General features: G+C 49.2%; 1 protein-coding gene across 1 annotated transcript in view; it reads right to left on the bottom strand.

The window, feature by feature from the left end:
- XXYLT1 (xyloside xylosyltransferase 1) overlaps positions 1-16,077 on the bottom strand; it is a 195,687-nt gene extending 179,610 nt beyond the window's left edge. The window contains exon 1 of the mRNA XM_007517449.3: positions 15,460-16,077. Within this exon, the coding sequence (XP_007517511.1) occupies positions 15,460-15,963 (504 nt within the window). The 5' untranslated portion in view covers positions 15,964-16,077. The remainder of the gene's footprint in view (positions 1-15,459) is intronic.
- Positions 16,078-17,850: the final 1,773 nt, after the last annotated feature.

Here is a 17,850-nt window from a genome sequence, read left to right as displayed (position 1 = left end):
TCAAGCTGTTGTCCCAGCTGCTTCAGGGACCTTTAAGTAGGAGGGGAGGTGGCATCCCACCAAGCAGAAAGGATACCCAAAGGCTGCTGTGTCTCGATGCTGCCCCCCACCCCAGTGGGTGGCCTGAGCACCCTGAATCAGTGACCTTCTCCATGACTAACACACTTGCCAGAACACTGAAACTCTAGAATTCCACACAGAGATGGGGGTAGGTCTCGCGCACTCACACACTGGAGGGTGGGGTGGGGAGACTCTGAGCAGGCTCTGGGTGTACATAGGCCCATATCCTCCCCCAGCAGTCTGGCTGTGAAAAGCAATCAAGAGTTTAGAGGGCTAGGCCACGGCACACTTGGTAGAGTGCACATTACCATGTACAAGGACCTGGGTTCAAATCCCTGGTTCCCACATGCGATGGGGAAGCTTCTAGAGCTATGAAGCAGTGCTCTCTCCCCCCCCTCTCTATTTGTCCATTTCCCTCTTGATTTCTCCATCTCTATCCAATGAATAAATTATATATATATTTGTTGAAAAAGTCATGATGTGTTTCTGCATAGAAAAACACTTCCAACAACCCAATATACATATGAAAAGTAATCTACAGTTTATACTCTGCTGGGTTCCTGAAAAGTTGGTGCAGAACTGGGGTGTGCAAGGAGGCTGAGCTAACAAGTGGGGAACCTTTAAGAGGTAAGCACAACAGGAAGAGCGCTCAGCTGACTGTCTAAGTAAGTTTGAAGTGGAATCTTGTTGAAACCAAGAAACATTCAGAGAAGGCTCCATCCCCAGAAGAGGCAGAGGGTTCGTGTCGCCCACACAGAGACAACCAGGCCCCAGGTTCACCATCCCCGCAGCAGCACGGGCCCTGCTCCAGCACTCTGGAGGAGCAGCAGGGGAGCTTCTGGAGGGGACAGAAAGCCTGGTCACAACTGAGCACCAAACCAGGCCACAGCACCATAATTTCAAAGAAGGGAAAACTGTGTTCAGGGTGCTAGAAGAGGGGGACACAGAGCAGAGAAGCAGAGAGGGCAGCACTGTAGTTTGGGAACTTAAAGAAGACCCCTCCCCAAACAAAACAACCAAAAAATTTGATGCCATCTACACTATGGTCTAATGGGTCCAATGTGCACATGCCCGCATCCCAATGCCCAGTGAGACAGGTGGAGGCTGCAGGTTTGGGCACTCAGGAACGGAGTCAGGGCTCTTCAGAATTCTAGGTTTATAAGTCTGAGGTGCCGGGGCCAGGTGCAGACAAAACTGGTTGAGCGCACAAGTTACCATGTGCAAAGACCTGGGTTCAAGCCCCTGTCCTCATCCACAAAAGGGAAGCTTCACAAGCAGTGAAGCTATGTTGCAGGTGTCTATCTCTTCCTCTCTCCCTCTCCATCTCTCCCACCCCTTCCCTCTCAATTTCTCTCTATGCTGCCAAAAAAATAAAGACTTCCCAAGTCCCATCCCTGCCAGTGCACATGCCCCAGTAATGCTCTGGTTTTGTCTGATGAAATTATATTTATATTTAGAGGCTCCAGAAAGCCCCTCAGTCCTTCCATCCTGTGAGGACACAGGAAGAAGCTGGCAGACTACAAACAAGAAAAGGGCCTTTGTCAAAAGCCATCCATATGGGCACTGACCTTGGATTTCAGCCTCCAAACTATGAAAAATAATTTTATATTGTTTTCAAGACAATCCGCTTTTGGGTGTCCTTCCGTGGCAGCCTGAATGGGCAGTAACACTGCTACTCACCAGCTACCTGCCCTGCACTGCCGTACTTACCTCACCAGTGGGTGAGGTCACACCTGAGAGGACAGAGGCTCAGAGGGCTACATCCAGGGCCATGCTGTTCCCAGAGGTGACAGGCTGCCTTAGTGCTCAGGTTACCCAACGGGGGCCTCCTACCGGCAGGCTGGGGAGAGAGTCTACTTGGCCCACCTCTGGAGGCCCAGCCCTAAGGGCCAGCTCAGAGGCCAGGCACAGCACACACACACACACACACACACACACACACACACACACACACACCACAGCTGGAGGATCACTTACTGGGGCAGCTCCACAGTAATCACCCCAATAAAAAAAACAAATTGCTTTCATTTAGATGGCATTAAGTTAACAGCAGGCTCAGAGCAGGCTGACAGGTGGGAAAAGCAGCTCTGGGCACCTGCAATAGGCCAGGAGCTCAGGACAGAGAGGCCTCCTGGGCTGGGGAAGAAGGTTGGGAAGTGATCTCCCCCAGGCCAGAAGGGTGCGAAGAAGGGGAGCAGGGGTTTCCCTCCCAGTCCCCCAACCCAGTGCAGGGCGCACCCCTCTCCCGGCCTTGCTCCTCTGGAAACTGGCCGGGCAGCTACAGTGATGCCACCGCCAACAGGGACTTGAGGGCCAGCTGACTGAGCCTCAGGGATCCCCACCAAGTGCCTCCTGGGGGCACACACCATGCAATCCCTGGGGCTCCAGGGCGTTCAGGGGGCCGCTCCATTTTCCAGCAGCAACAGGAGACAGTTCCCCTATCTGTACGGTGTGGCAGGAGCCCCAAAGGGGGGTGAGAATGCACTCTGGGACCTGAGAGGCTGGGGTGCAGGGCAGGGAGCAAAGAGTGGTGAAGGGGTGCGGTGGGATTGGGGGGGTGGTCGTCCTGCTACCCCATCTGCGCTCATCTCTCAGACAGTGAGGCTGCCAGGCCAAACAAGCCAAGTCCTTTTTCATTCGTTTTGTTTTTTTTTCCAAAGGGCCGCATCAAAGCAGGTTTATTGCGCGCGCAAGAAGGAAACCCCATCAGCGCTCTGACTCACCCTTTCATTTCAATCTTTGCTTTTACAACACAGAACAGCACGTTGGGCTTGGCGCCCCGCTCTGGCGGTGCAAACGCGGTGAGCCGGCGCCCTCCAGTGGCCCGCGGAGAGCACTGCACACACGCTTGGGTCGGGGAGAGAACCTGCCCGCAGGTCTACAAATGGCCAGCAGAGGGCGGTGGCGGCCCGTGGTGGGCAGCACAACAGCCAGAGGACCCATGCCCGACCTCGCTTATGCTAGCTCTGGAGCGCCCTCTAGTGTGCAACTGCAAGCAGACCACACACCATAGCTTCCTCAATGCTGACTTGGCTCAATCAAGGCAGCTGGAAAGTCCTGGGTACCCAGTAGAGGCTTGGGTTCCCAGAAATCAGCAGAGCTCACCACCGCAGCCAGAGAGCTCCATGGAAATGAATCTGGGCTGGAACGGTGAACATGGGCTCTGCACTCCCGGAGCAGCAGCCCAACCTTCCCGAAGCTGCTAGTGCTGGTGCTCAAACAGATTACAATAGGGTCACTAAGTCACTGGCCCCACCACCCTGGTTCTGTCAGCTCACAACAATGGCGCCCTGCTTCCCGTTGACTTGTTTCTTCCAGGTCAACGTTTCATTACTGCAAGGCTCTGTGAGGTCCAGTGAGGTTCAGACTCAGTGGGCCAGCAGTCTGTTCAGATTGAATGTATTTATCAAGGAAAGAGAGACTGCAGCCCAGCCCTTGTCCCTCACTGAATTTGCTATACACACTGGAAGTTTCCAAACTCTGCTCTTCAGAATGCAACATTTCCAGAGACAACTTTATTTTCCAGGAGGAGGGGGAAACAGTCAAAACTGTTTGTTTTCCTGTCAAATGCATTTTGAAGGCTGAGAGATAGCTCACCACAGAGAGTGCACATCCTGCCATGTATATGGCCCAGGTGCCAATCCTGGCACCACACAGGAGTGCCACAGAACCAGAGGAAGCTCTGGCGCTACAGTTTCTCTCTCTCTTTCTGTCTTTTTATTATTATTACTATCTTTATTTATTTATGTATTAGGTAAAGACAGCCAGAAAATGAGAAGAAGGGAAGACAGAGAGACAGAGACGCCTGCAGCCCTGCTTCAACACTTGTGAAGCTTCTCCCTGCAGGTGGAGACCAGGAGCTTGAACCCGGGTCCTTACACACTGTAATGTAAGCACTCAATCAGGTGCACCACTGCCTGCCCCCACTCTTTCTATCTAAATGAAAAGGATAATGGGAGAGTTGTGAAATTATGTGTGTGCAAAGCTTGAGAAAAGAACAAAGCTTTTACAAAATACATTTTGAAAATACTTTAAGAAATACCACATACATTTATGTGGTTGTCTTTATCAATATAAAATGACCTCATTGTGAACCACTGGGGAAATGAAAACCAAAACAACAGTGAGATGCCACTTCACACCCACAAGGCTCTAATCAAAATGACAGCAGCACAGGCTGAGAAGGATGGGGAGAAATATGAACTCTCATACAGCACTGGGGACAATGTAAAATTGTGTAGGCACCATGCAGAAAATAGGCTTGGGGGCAGGCGGTAGCGCAGCGGGTTAAGTGTACATGGCACCAAATGCAGGGACCGGCGTAAAGATCCCAGTTCGAGCCCCCGGCTTCTCACTTGCAGGGGAGTCACTTCACAAGTGGTGAAGCAGGTCTGCAGGTGTCTATCTTTCTCTCCCCAACTCTCTCAATTTCACGCTGTTTTATCCAACAATATCAATGGCAACAATAACAGTAACAACAACAAGGGCAACAAAATGGGGAAAAAATGGCCTCCAGGAGCAGTGGCTTCGTAGTGCAGAGCACCAAGCCCCAGCAATAACCCTGGAGAAAAAAAAAAAAAAGCTTACATTTCTTAAACAGTGAAACAGACTTGCCACATACATAACCCAGCCACTTTACTCCTTAGCATATACCCAAAAGATCTGAAAACAGATACTCATTCACACAGAGACTTGCAAATGGATGCTCATGGCAAGTTATCCATATTAGCCAAGAAGTAGAAACCCCAATGCTCATCAACTACTGAATGAATAAATGTGGGGAAGTCACACAATGGAATACTATTCAGTCATTAAAATACATGAAGTACTGAAATACACCTTAAAACCATTATGCTAAGGAGAAGACAGACCCAGAAGGACACACACACACACACACACACACGTGCGCGCGCGCATGGGGGCTGGTTCTCCTCTGTGCCTCAGCCAGCGGTCACAGAGGTGGGGGAGACGGGCCACCCAGGGGGTCCTGGAGAGACTGCTGACAAGGGCTAGTGCGTGGAGTAAAGCAAGCACCACTCTGGGAGAGCTTCAGGGAGACATCTTGTTTATTGGGGGTACAAGCAAGCAGATAAACTCAAGGGTTAGGAAAAGGTTAAGGCAATCATTAAGCCACACACAATGCAGAGTTAAATCCTGACCTGTCAGGTGTTTGTTCATTACTGGGAAGCTACCATATAAGATCTGGTCATGAGCTCACCATGCATTAGGCAGGCTCCTCTCTAAAGGTGAATCATGAGTACCTTAGGGCAGGGGGAAAGGGGGCAGTTAAGCAAAATCAGGATATTTGCAGAGGGTTTCAGTTGGCCATATATGGTAACTTATGGCCTTGTTCAAAAGGAATGAGGAAGCCTGTGCAAGAAGGTTACCGGCCTGGAAAGCTCCATCCATCTTATGGTCTAGAGATTGAGTGGGGACCTACTACAGCCCCTCCTGTAGGGAGGGGGCTTGGAGATGACCCTCTCAGACCCTCATGGAGATGATGGCCTGGATTTCCCAGACAGCGGGCCCTTACCCACATGTCCCCCTGTTTTTTCTTTGATATAAAATGTAGGGGTGGGTGTGACAGAAGAAAATATCTAGAGCTCGGAGTCAAAGAAGGGCTCCTGAGGATCTGTTGGCAGGGGCTTTTAAGGGTAGACGACTAACAACTACTCTGGTCTAGTTGATTAACAGCTATTCTGGTCATCTCTCGAATGCAAAGCTAGATGAACTTAAGCAGGAAGGGGGCGAGGAGAAAGAACAAACAGATCACAATCAAGGGTCCCACCAGGGGGAGAATCCAGGTGGACAGCGGGCCTTGCAGCCATGAGGATGACCACCCAAGGGAGTAGAAGCTGCGAAGTTCCTCACTGAGTTTGGTCAGAGTCTGAATAGTTTGTTCTACCAGTCCAGAGTCATCAATGTAAACACAGTATTCCTCTTGCAGGAAGATGTAGGTCCCACCCTTCTCAGCGTCAGCAGGTCAAGCCGGCAAGGCATGGCAGTTCTGGAGAGTCTATGAGCGGGGCTGGTGTCTGACATTTCCAGCCGGTATCCACCAGGACTTTGGTTGGTCCTGTGGGAAAACACAAGCAAACCCTCTTCCCGTGGTTGGGAGGGGATCAGGCCCTTTCCAGAGGCCATCTAGAGGATCTTTCCATCTCACCCATATTGGGGGAGCTGCAAATGGAGATTGCCAGTGGATAACCATTGGGGGTTGTTAAAATTTTTATAAATATTAAAAAGATTAAGTGTAATTAACGCTAATTGTATGTTGGGGGTATATTCCCCCTTTTTCTTTTATTAATTGATGTTTTAAGATCTGATGTGCTCGGGAGTCGGGCGGTAGGTAGCACAGTGGGTTAAGCACACGTGGTGCAAAGCGCAAGGACCAGCAGAAGGATCCCAGCTTGAGCCCTCGGCTCCCCACCTGCAGGGGAGTCGCTTCACAGGCGGTGAAGCAGGTCTGCAGGTGTCTATCTTTCTCCCCCCCTCTCTGTCTTCCCCTCCTCTCTCTACTTCTCTCTGTTCTATCCAACAACAATAATAACTACAACAATAAAACAAGGGCAACAAAAAGGAATAAATAAATAAATATTTTAAAAAATATTAAGGATCTGATGTGCTCTTTCAATTATGCCTTGTCACTGGGGGTTGTAGGGGATTCCTGTGGAATGAGTAATAAGCCAGAGAGAGCAAAAGTCTTTGGACCGTGCACTTGTTGGTTTGAGGGGGCATATGGCAGTAGAGTAATTTCTGTAATCTTTTACTGTGACTATTAGCAAGAGCATGTTTTACTGCCTCTTGACATACGGTGGGGCTGTTGAACATTCCCTGGGGCAGAGCGGCCCATTCATATCTTTCAGCTGGCCCAGTACTGTTAATGGTGGGGACAGTAAAAGCAAAACGCTAGCAGTCACTGGGACGTAAAGGAATAGAGAAAAAGCTATCTTGGGGGGCCAGGCGGTGGCGCACCTGGTTAATCACACACATTACAGTGCTCAAGGACCCAGGTTCAAGCCTCTGGTCCCCACCTGCAGGGGAGAAGCTTCACAAGTGGTGAAGCAGGGCTGCAGGTGCCTCACTGTCTCCCTCTCACTTTATCTCTCCCTCCCCTCTCAATTTCTCTCTGTCTCTATGCAATAACAATGAAAAAAAGAAAAAGAAAAAGCTATCTTGGATGTCAATAGCAACTATGGGCACACCTGTTGGGATGGCAGAGGCAAGCAGCAAACCTCACTGGGGGGGGGATGCCCCAAATTTTCATTGTCTTGTTAATAGCCCTTAAGTCTTGAAGGAGTCTCCACTTGCCTGACCTCTTTTTTATGGTAAATACAGGGGTGTTCCAGGGCTGTGGGATGGACAAATATGTCCGTTAGCCAGCTGTTCATTAAATTTTTTTTCCCTCCAGGGTTATTGCCGGGCTCGGTGCCTGCACCATGAATCCACCGCTCCTGGAGGCCATTTTTCCCCCTTTCTGTTGCCCTTGTTGTTGTAGCCTCGTTGTGGTTATTATTATTGCCATTGTTGATGTTGTTCATTGTTGGATAGGACAGACAGAAATGGAGAGAGGAGGGGAAGACAGAGAGGGGGAGAGAAAGACAGACACCTGCAGACCTGCTTCACCACCCATGAAGCGACTCCCCTGCAAGTGGGGAGCCGGGGGCTCGAACCGGGATCCTTACGCCAGTCCCTGCGCTTTGCGCCACCGCCCCACCTCCTAATTAATTTTTTTAAAGCTTGTAGTTTTTCCTGTGGGAGTATATGGATATATAGATACAGATATATAGAGGGGATGGGTTGAGTGCACATGTGACAGTGTGGAGGGACCTAGGTTCAAGCCCCTGGTCCCCACCTGCAGAGGGAAAGCTTTGCAAGTGGTGAAGCAATGTTGATGGTGTCTCTGTCTCTGCTTCTCTACCTTTCCCTTCCCTCTCGATTTCTGGCTGTCTCTATCAAATAAATAAAGATAACACCAAACAAAAATTTTTAAATAGATATGTTCATCTCTGGCTTATGATGATGCTGAAGACTGAACCTGGGACCTAACCCCTTCAGGCATGGAAGTCTTTTGCAGACACATCAGGCTATATCTCCAGTCAAATAAACTCTGCAGATGGGGAGGCGGGGGCTTGAACCGGGATCCTTATGCTGGTCCTTATGCTTTGCTCAACATGCGCTTAGCCTGCTGCGCTACCGCCCAACTACCCTGTAATTTATTTAAATTTTCTATTATATTTATTTATTGTATAGAGACAGCCAGAAATCAAGAGGGTGGGAAGATAGAAAGGGAGAGAGACAGAAAGACATCTACAACACTGTTCCACTATTCATAAAGATTTCCCCCTTGGAGATGGGGACCGAGGGCTTGAACCCAGGTCCTTGAGCATTGTGTAACATATGTACTCAACTAGGTGTGCCGTCATCCAACCCCCAGGTACTATTCATTCTCATTCCATACGTGTGTGTGTGTGTGTGTGTGTGTGTGTGTGTGTGTCCCTGAAAAATAGTCAGCCTAGCTCACAGCAGTGAAGTCCTAGAGATGATGATAGGCGAAATGTCAGCCCATTTCTTTAAACAGCATCACATTTTGGGGCTCATTTCTCTGACTGCCTTTCCCAGCTTTTCATGACTTATTTAATAGTTTCCTTCTATAGCAAAGTACTTGTTGCTGTGGTGAAGGCCTCCCACAATGCTTCCAGGATTCCCTGGGTTTAAGTAACAAGGCCACCAGTCAGGATGTATATATGGAGAACCTAGAATATGCCAGAAACTGTATAAGAATATAATGTGGATGGGGGCAGATAGCATAATGGTTATGTAAAGAGACTCTCAGCCTGAGGCTCCGAGGTCCCAGGTTCATTCCCCTGCACCACCATAAACCAGAGCTGAGCAGTGCTCTGGTGAAATAATAATAATAATAATAATGACGGTGTCCTGGACTGCATTTTTAAAAAAAGGGGAGAATGGAATACGTAAAATCAAGGAGTCTTATTCTTCAATTTTTTGTTTTGTTTTATTATTATACACAATGTCATCTCTTTCAGTGGCTTAGTAGTACGTTCTTGAGTATCTCACCCATAACTTTTTTTTTCCATTTTATTGGACAGGACAGAGAGAAATAAGAGAGTGGGAGGAGATAAAGAGGGAACGAGACAGAGAGACACCAAGACACCTGCAGACCTGCTTCACCGCTTGTGAAGCGATCCCCCTGCACGTGGGAAGCTGGGGGGGGGGCTTGAATTGTCATCCTTGGACATCGTACTAGGTGTGCTTAACCCGGTGCACCACTGCCCAGCCCCCTCCCCGGTTTCTTTATTCCGTGATCTCTTTGGTTGGTTCCATAGCTTCGTCACACGGCAGTGCAGCTGTGACAGTAAGGGGTGCAGATCGTCCTTTGAATGAGTGTTTTCGCGTCTTTTGGATAAATGCCTAAGACAGTACCGCAGATGATGAGGTAGTTCCATTTTTAGTTAAGGAGTCTCCCTAGGGGAGTTTTCCAGAGGCTGCACGACTTTGGCCCCACCAACAGTGCGTCGGCATTCCTCTCTCCACACCCTCCCCAGCACCTGATCCCACTCTGTGGTGGAGCTCATCCCCACTGCTGTGAGGTTGCACCTCATTGTGCTTTTCTTTTCTTGTGTGTTTATTATCATTATCGTTATTATTATTATTGCCACCAGGGTTTCACTGGAGCTCAGTGCCGCCACTATGAATCCATGCTCCAGGCGGTCATTTTTTTCCTTTTTGATTTTTTTTCCTATTTCTATTTGATAGGCCAGAGACACTGCAGGGATGGGAGGAGGGGAGACAGAAAGGGGAGAGGGAGGTTAAGTGCACGTGGCACAAAGCACAAGGACCAGCGTAAGGATCCTGGTTTGAGACCCCGGCTCCCCACCTGCAGGGGAGTCGCTTCACAGGCGGTGAAGCAGGTCTGCAGGTGTCTGTCTTTCTCTCCCCCTCTCTGTCTTCTCCTCCTCTCTCCATTTCTCTCTGTCCTATCCAACAATGACAACATCAGTAACAGCAACAATAATAACTACAACACCAATAAAAAACAAGGGCAGCAAAAGGGAAAATAAATAAATAAATATAAAAAAAAGGGAGAGGGAAAGACAGACCAGCCTCACCGCTTGTGAAAGGCCCCCCCCCCCGTAAGTGGGAAGCAAAGACTCAAACCCAGGTCCTTGTGCATAGTAATGTGTGCACTCAAGTGGCTTATTGTGCTTATTTATTTATTTATTTATTTATTTTTTCCCTCCAGGGTTATTGCTGGGCTCGGTGCCTGCACCATGAATCCACCGCTCCTGGAGGCCATTTTTCCCCTTTTGTTGTCCTTGTTGTTGTAGCCTCGTTGTGGTTATTATTATTGCCATTGTTGATGTTGTTCGTTGTTGGATAGGATTGAGAGAAATAGAGAGAGGAGGGGAAGACAGAGGGGGGAGAGAAAGATAGACACCTGCAGACCTGCTTCACCGCCCGTGAAGTGACTCCCTTGCAGGTGGGGAGCTGGGGGCTCGAACCGGGATGGTCCCTGCGCTTTGCACCACATGCGCTTAACCCACTGCGCCACCGCCCGACCCCCCCTTATTGTGCTTTTAATTTGCATTTCCAGAACAATGAACGATGTACAGCATTTTTTTCATGTCTGTGAGCCACCTATATGTCTTCTTTGAAGAGCTGTCTATTCAGCTTTTTTGCATCCCCCCCTCCTTATTTTTACTGGATTTCACATGCAGTTCTTTTGACAAAAGCACTATCTTCCAGACTTCCATGCAGTTCATACCCTCGTTTCCTCTGCTAAATGTCTCGTGTTATCCAAGGGCCTTCCTGTCCCCTTCATAGAATAGTCATAGCCTCTTCCTGACACACACATTCCATAGCCTTTATCCCATTTCACTCTTAATTATACAACTGATCACAATCTGACTCATTCTCTATTTAATTTTTTAAATTGCTCCCAGTCTATACAGTGTCATTTCATATTCTTTAAAATATTTTATTTATTTTAGTGAAAGAGAGATACAGAAAGATACAGAGAGAGATATCGAAGCACTGCTCAGCTCTGGCTTATGGTGGTGCTTCAGGTATGAAAGTCTTATGCACAACCTTTACGCTGTCTCCCCAGCCCTATTTACTCATCTGTTCATTTAAGCTCATAGCTCACAGCCTCAGAACGTAAGCTTTGTGAGGAAGAAATCTCGTTCTGTTTTCACTGCCCATGGGCACAGGCTACCTCTCAAATACATGCTGGGTGAATAACGTATGTGTAGAGATGCACAAGAAGATGGGAAGAGGGCAGGGGCAGCTTTAGAGAAATGGGTGCAGGGATATGGAGACAACCCTGCAAAAACACTTTCATGCCTGAGGCTCACAGGTCCCAGGTCCAATTCCTGGCACCACTATAAGCCAAAGCTGAGCAGTGCTCTGATAAAAAGAAAAAGAAGAAAAGAGAGAAGGGGGGGAGGAGAGGAAGGGAGGTGGGAAAGGGAAAGGGAGGGAAGAGAGAAGCAGGGAGAGGGGTGCTGAGGAGGTCTTCCTGGGTGGCTTGTATCTGAGCCGCTAGCATGGTGAGAGCAGAGACCCAGACACACTGCTGTTGCACCCCCCCCCCCCAAACAGTAACAGTGGCTGGGTGAACCTATCAGTCTCTGCAGGACCGGTCCGGGGAGAGAAGCGTGGAGATGTCTGCAGGGTCCTGTCAGAAGAACTGCTCTGGGCTCTGCTTGCCAAGTTCATTTACCCAGAAGCCAACAAAACAGGACCATGCCGTGAGTCATGACAGAGTGGCAGTGAGCTAAAGACTTCAGTGTCTCCGCACTGACTGCTCAGAACGGCACGAGACTAGTTTCAATCTCACTTCCCAAAGAAGGTCCTTGAGCAGGGCAGGTTCCCACAGTTAACCAGCAGTCAGGAGCCAAGTGGGGCTGACACGCAGCATTCTCACTCCCTGGGGACCCGCTCAGGCCCTGCTCTCCAGACTCTGGAGCAGGACGGGATGTGTACACACGTGTTGCTCACTGGTGTGGGCTCTTGAGAAGCAGAGCTGTGCCTGACCCCTGCAGTTATGAATTCAGGGGCCCCCACACAGTAGGGGCTTAGTCACCCCCTACCCCCATGGCCAACATGCAGTAGGTCTCCTAAGAGAAGGTGAATGGCTGCCCACCCCAAACCTGCTGCTTATTAACTAAACCCCTCCCTGGAGCTGAGACTCCGCTCTGGGTCTTCCTCCACTACTCTGTTTCAACACAGGTGTGATGGCCGAAGTTCCAGAATCCATCCTGTCCAACATCCCAGGATGGTGAAACAGAGAAATCCAGAAACAGCTCTCAAGATATAATACTCCTGTGGTAAGGCATGCTGTTTGGTGCAGAGGATACATTTAAGAGAGGCCAAGATCCTTGGAAGTATGCATTCTCTAAGAACCTTAAGGAGGAGGAGCTAGCAGTCCAGGAGGTGGTACAGCAGACAGACTTATAAGCATCAGGTCTGGAGTTCAATTCTGGGTACTGCGTATTCCAGAAAGTTGCTCTGGTCTGTGTGCATGTGTGCGTGTGCGTGTGCGTGTGCGTGTGCGTGTGAGTGTGCGTGTGCATGTGTGTGTATTCTAGTAAGGTGAAACCACATGTGTGAAGTGGGGAAGGGAGGACCATTCTTTTCGGGAACATTTCCAACCTAAGGAAGAACTACATTACAAATGGAATGAGGCAAACCCTTTAGGACCACACAATTCAAGCAAAATAAAAGAAGACCACATTGTATCACCAAAAAAATGGGAACTCAACCTTCTGGGGAGATGCGAAGATGTATCCTTAAGATGACAGTCTTGTAAAACTACATCTTTTTCAACAACAAGCACAATTTAAAAAAAAAAAAAAAAAAGGAATATGAGGTCTGGGGTGAAAGATATAAACTCAAAAAGTAACAGGTGCGACTTTATACAAGGACTGATAAGTCCACATCTGACCAGGGTTTTCTGGGTAGAATTCCCCAAATCCTGGTTCCTCTTGTCACAACAGGGGCAGTGTCAGTTCCCATAGGTTCCTGGGCACCTACAGGCCTAGGGTACCCTCCATGGCTATTGGAAACAGACCCAGAAGAGAGTCAGGATGTGAAACACAAATGCCAAAATGGAACCCTGACCCTTAGGCTAGATCTGGCACTGGACTGATACTTCTGGTGCCAATTATGTGTCAGGAATTGTACACAGGATGAGAGATAAGATGTGTGACAGTGACAGCACTGGAGAAGTCCACAAGGCAGAAAGAGAGAGGTGGGCCTTTCAGACGGGGCTTCTCAGGCAGCTTTAAGGAGGAAAGGTGTCCTGGAAAATGCGCAAGACCTGGACAGTGAAAAAGTATCCTGCCAGTGAAATGATGGGAGCAAAGCCATGTTAGACTGGAAAGCACCAATAAGAAGTGGTGGCTAAAGCCTAGAAGCCCACAGCAGAGAGCTGGCCGGGGTACAGAGCAGCCCGAGCTACAGCCTCTAACAGAGAGGGTGGAGATGTCAATGTAAGTTTGCAGGAGCAAACTCAGTGAGCCCAGCAAATCCCAACTCTGCCAGGCTGGCCCTGTAACCAAGCACCCTTGGTTTTCTTCTTGAATTAGCACAGTTTCTCAAACATTAGAGCTGGATGGGTAACCTAAAAGACTTAAATTAAGGAAATCAGAATGGGGCCTGAGCTACAAAACTCAGGTCAAACATTGGGTCCCCAGAAACCCTTTGGTCACTCCAGAGCTCCAAAATCTGGGTACCTAACCTGCTAAAGCTTCAGGTCCAGCTCCAGCCGCCCTTCCTTAAGTCTGGTGGGTGTTCCTTATAGGCTCATTTGTTCTGGGCATGGAACAAACCTTTGGTGATATAGGCGAGAGCTTTAAGGAGTAGGGCAGAGCCCAGGGCCCGGGGATATCTTAGTTGAGTAAAGACTGGTCAAAGGCCCAGGAAGGATGGAAGGACATTCTGTGCAGAGTGGAGATGGTGTGAATGTTCTTTCAGTATAACTAAGATCTCAGGTGCAAGGTCAGGCAGTGGCACACCCAGTTAGGCCCACATATCACCATGTGCAAAGACCCAGGTTCGAGCCCCTCTTCCCCACCTACATGGGTTTGCATTATTAGTGGTGCAGTAGGTCTGCAGGCGTCTATCTTTTTCTCTCCCTCTCTATCTTCCCCTCCCTTCTCAATTTCTGCCTGTCCTATTAAATAAAATAGAAATATTTTTTTTAAATGGGAGCCAGGAGCAGTGGGTTTGCAGTGCTGGCACTGAGCCCCAGCAAATAACCCTGGTGGCAATAAAAATAAAGTAAAATAAAATAAATCAAGTCTCAGGTGCACTTCGGGGAAGGGTGAGGCAGGAGTTGAGGCCCAGTCTGGAAACTAGGACTTGATACTGCAGGGAACAAAGAGCCAAAGGAGACCCCTGAACCCTAGTGGCATCCTGGCAACTGCCTTCCCAGCCACTCGCAGGGCACAAACAGGAAATCACTCCTGCCTCACCGCCCCTTCCACCCACCAACATTAGCCTCTTTTCTGTAGGCTCACCTACCACTCCTATCCCCAAATCAGACTTGGGCTCCTCTCTGTGCAGCTGTTCAAAACGTGCCAAGCATCCTCACAGAGGCAACTGACACCAAGCCAGGAACCTAATCTCTGACAGCCAGGAGGTGAAGAGCAATGATGGAGAAAAGTGGATGTTGCTACAGAGGCAGGTTGTTTCAGAGGGGCAGGAGGTGGTTAACACTGCTCTGTTCTCCCCAGATCATATTTGTACCTCTTGGAGCTTTCTCTTTCTCACCTGGATGCATGCATGTGGACAGACACACACACACACACACACACACACACACACACACACACACACCTCACACTGACTAGGTTTTGGCTTGACCAGTTCTAATGAAATACCTTAAAAGCAACGAGACATAGTGCCCCAACCTCGTCATTCAAGAGGCCTCACCAAAGCTCTGTCCAGCAGACTGTACAGAATAACCACTGATGCCTTCAAAGGACCTGCTCCATCCTTAAAAGTCAGAGAGATGAGCACTCTAAAGGCACTGCAATGTTCTCTTGAAAACAGGGAGTGCTTGCAAACAGGGAGTGTGTCTAGTCTTGAGGTAGGTCCAGTTCATAGTGGGCAAGAACCAAGTCTCGGTCATCAGTTACCACCGCAGCTCCACTCCTGCACCTGCTGGGTGGCTCTGGCTCCAGGACATGCCCCGACGAAGTCTCCATCTTCCTGTGAACATACATTTTGGGCTTGGGGGAGGAGGTGGTAACGATTAAGCTACAGGCATTGACATGGACAGTGCGACTAAAGATCGCCCTTTCTGGCCCCTAGAGACTGGCCAGGGAGTAGATGGGCCACCCGCCAAAAGCTCCCAGCAAGGGCCCCGCTCACCTTGCATTTGAAGCCGGCGACGGGCGGCAGCAGCTCCCGTAGAAGGCCCTTGGCCACCTCACGGCTGGCCTCCTCGCTCACGAAGTGCAGGTTCAGCACCTCGTGCGCCTCAAATTTGGCGAGGCGCAGCAGAGAGCGGAGAGCCACCCGGGCCTTGGCCTGCAGCGCCGCATTGTGTTCAGCTTTGGTGAACATCATCAGCAGGTGGTAGTCCACCGGCCCGGCCCCGCCGCTCTCCAAGCTCTTGGCCTTGGCGCCCGGAGCCGGAGCCACGGAACCCCGCGCCAGCTCCAGCACAGGCGGCGAGGACGCCACGGGGACGCCAGAGCGGGCCTCCTTCAGCCTCTTGGTGGCGCTGGAGAAGGTCTCCTGGCCAGAGCCCAGATAGTAGAAGGCACAGACGGCCAGCGCCGCGACCAGCAGCAGCGCGCAGTAGTGCGAGCGCACGGCGCCCAGGCGCGCCATGGCCCGAGCGCAAGGGGGCCCACCCCGGAGCAGACCCATGTGATCCGGGCAGGCGGACTGCGGAGCCGCGAGGGGACAGCGGAGACCTCGGTCCCCGCAGCCACTTAGTCGCCTGGGCAGCGGGCGGCCATGGCGAAGGCGGAGCCGAGCTGCCCAAAACCAATCATCTGGCTCTGATGCGCGGGGGAGCGGGACCTGCGCCCCGCCAGCCTCCGGGTCCTAGGTTCAGCCGGATTGGGGTGGGCGTGGGCAGTGCAAGGCCACCGAGGCTTCTGCATGGTGGGAGGAGCCCGCAGAGGACTGGGAGGCAGAGGCGGGCGGGCCTTACCCTAGGCGAAATCAAGCCCAAGATATTAGACACCTTAGCTAAACTTTGAAAGGAGTTGAGAACCGACATAGACTCTACAGTTTGCACGAAACTGAACGCAAAAAAAACGAGAAAATTGCAATATTTTCTCCTAACTTCTTAGCAACCTTAATCCCTCTCCCTTCACACCTTGGAGACTGGCTGCAAGTAGGGTATTTTAGCCAGCAAGCGCCTTTCCCTTTCATGATTAAGTAGGCATGATGCCCAAAGTAGAAATTGTCTAGCTACCCAACTTGGCCTCGCTGAGCCCTTGTTAGAGGCAACCTAAAGGATGTGGCCCGCAAAGGCTTCCTGTAAGGGTACTAGGTGTTTTTGTAAATTTTTACCTGAGGCACATTAACCTGCCCCACCATCACACAATGTTGGTTTTGTTTTGTTTGTTGTTTTATGAAAAAGAGAGCAAAGCACTGCTCCACCACCCATGGAGTTTTACTCCTTTTGTCAGAGTTGTTCTCCTGTGGGAAATACAGGGCATCCAACAACCTGCCTTCTCTCCTCAGTTGAGGACCTTAGTCTGGCCCTCCACTCCACTCCACTCCACTCCACTCCATCCCATCTCATTATTTTTTACCTTAGACAGGTGGGCACTGCAAAATATATATATTGAAGTCATATATATATATATATATATATATGTGTGTGTGTGTGTGTGTGTATATAGATATATATATGACTTCTATCTTCTAAGGCTTGAGTTTAACCTTAGTGTTTAAATAAATATGCACAAAAAGTCAAGTTTGCAGAGGTAGAGGGTAAAATTGGCATCACATATGCCAGAACTCAGGGAAATTGTTCTCTCCCTCTCTCTCTCATATGAATAAGACTTTAAAAAGAAATAGAGGTCAGACAGTGGTGCACCCAGTTGAGCATACACGTTACTATGTACAAGGATCAGGGTTCAAGCCCCTGATCACCACTTGCATGGAGCAACCTTCACAAAGTGGTGAAACAGTACTGTAGGTATCTCTCCTACCTCCCCTTCCCTTTCAATTTGTTTCTCTATCCAATAAATAAATTAAAAGGGCCACCAGGAACAGTGAGTTGTCATGCAGGCACCAACTCTCATGATGCAGTGAAAATTCTATCAGAAATAAAGAAGATAGGACTACTACTTCTAGGGATTTATGTCAAGGACATGAACATACAAATCTTAAAAGTTATATTCACAGAAACACTATTAATAATAGCCAAAATATGGACTCAACCTGCATTCCCATTGATAAATTATTTTTAAAAATGCATAAAAGATAAAGAAGCTTAAGCTATGGGATATAGAGTTACTGGAATAGATCATTAGAAAAGATTATTTTGTCTTTGGGAAGAAATGGATAAAACCTGAGTTGATAATACTAAGTGAAATAAGTAAAAAGGTGAAAGACAACTACTGGATAACTTCACTTATAAGTGAGATGCAAATAACCAAAACAAACTTGCAAAAACTTTAGACAGGCAGGCAGACAGACCCGGTAAGTGACACAGACTACAGTATTGGACATTCAGGGAAACAGCACACCCAATTTACACAACATATTTTTATACCTGAGGCTTGGAGGTCCCAG

This window comes from Erinaceus europaeus, chromosome 9 (assembly GCF_950295315.1).
Source record: "Erinaceus europaeus chromosome 9, mEriEur2.1, whole genome shotgun sequence".
Taxonomy (NCBI): Eukaryota; Metazoa; Chordata; class Mammalia; order Eulipotyphla; family Erinaceidae; genus Erinaceus; species Erinaceus europaeus.
This window is presented reverse-complemented; position numbering and strand designations above follow the sequence as displayed.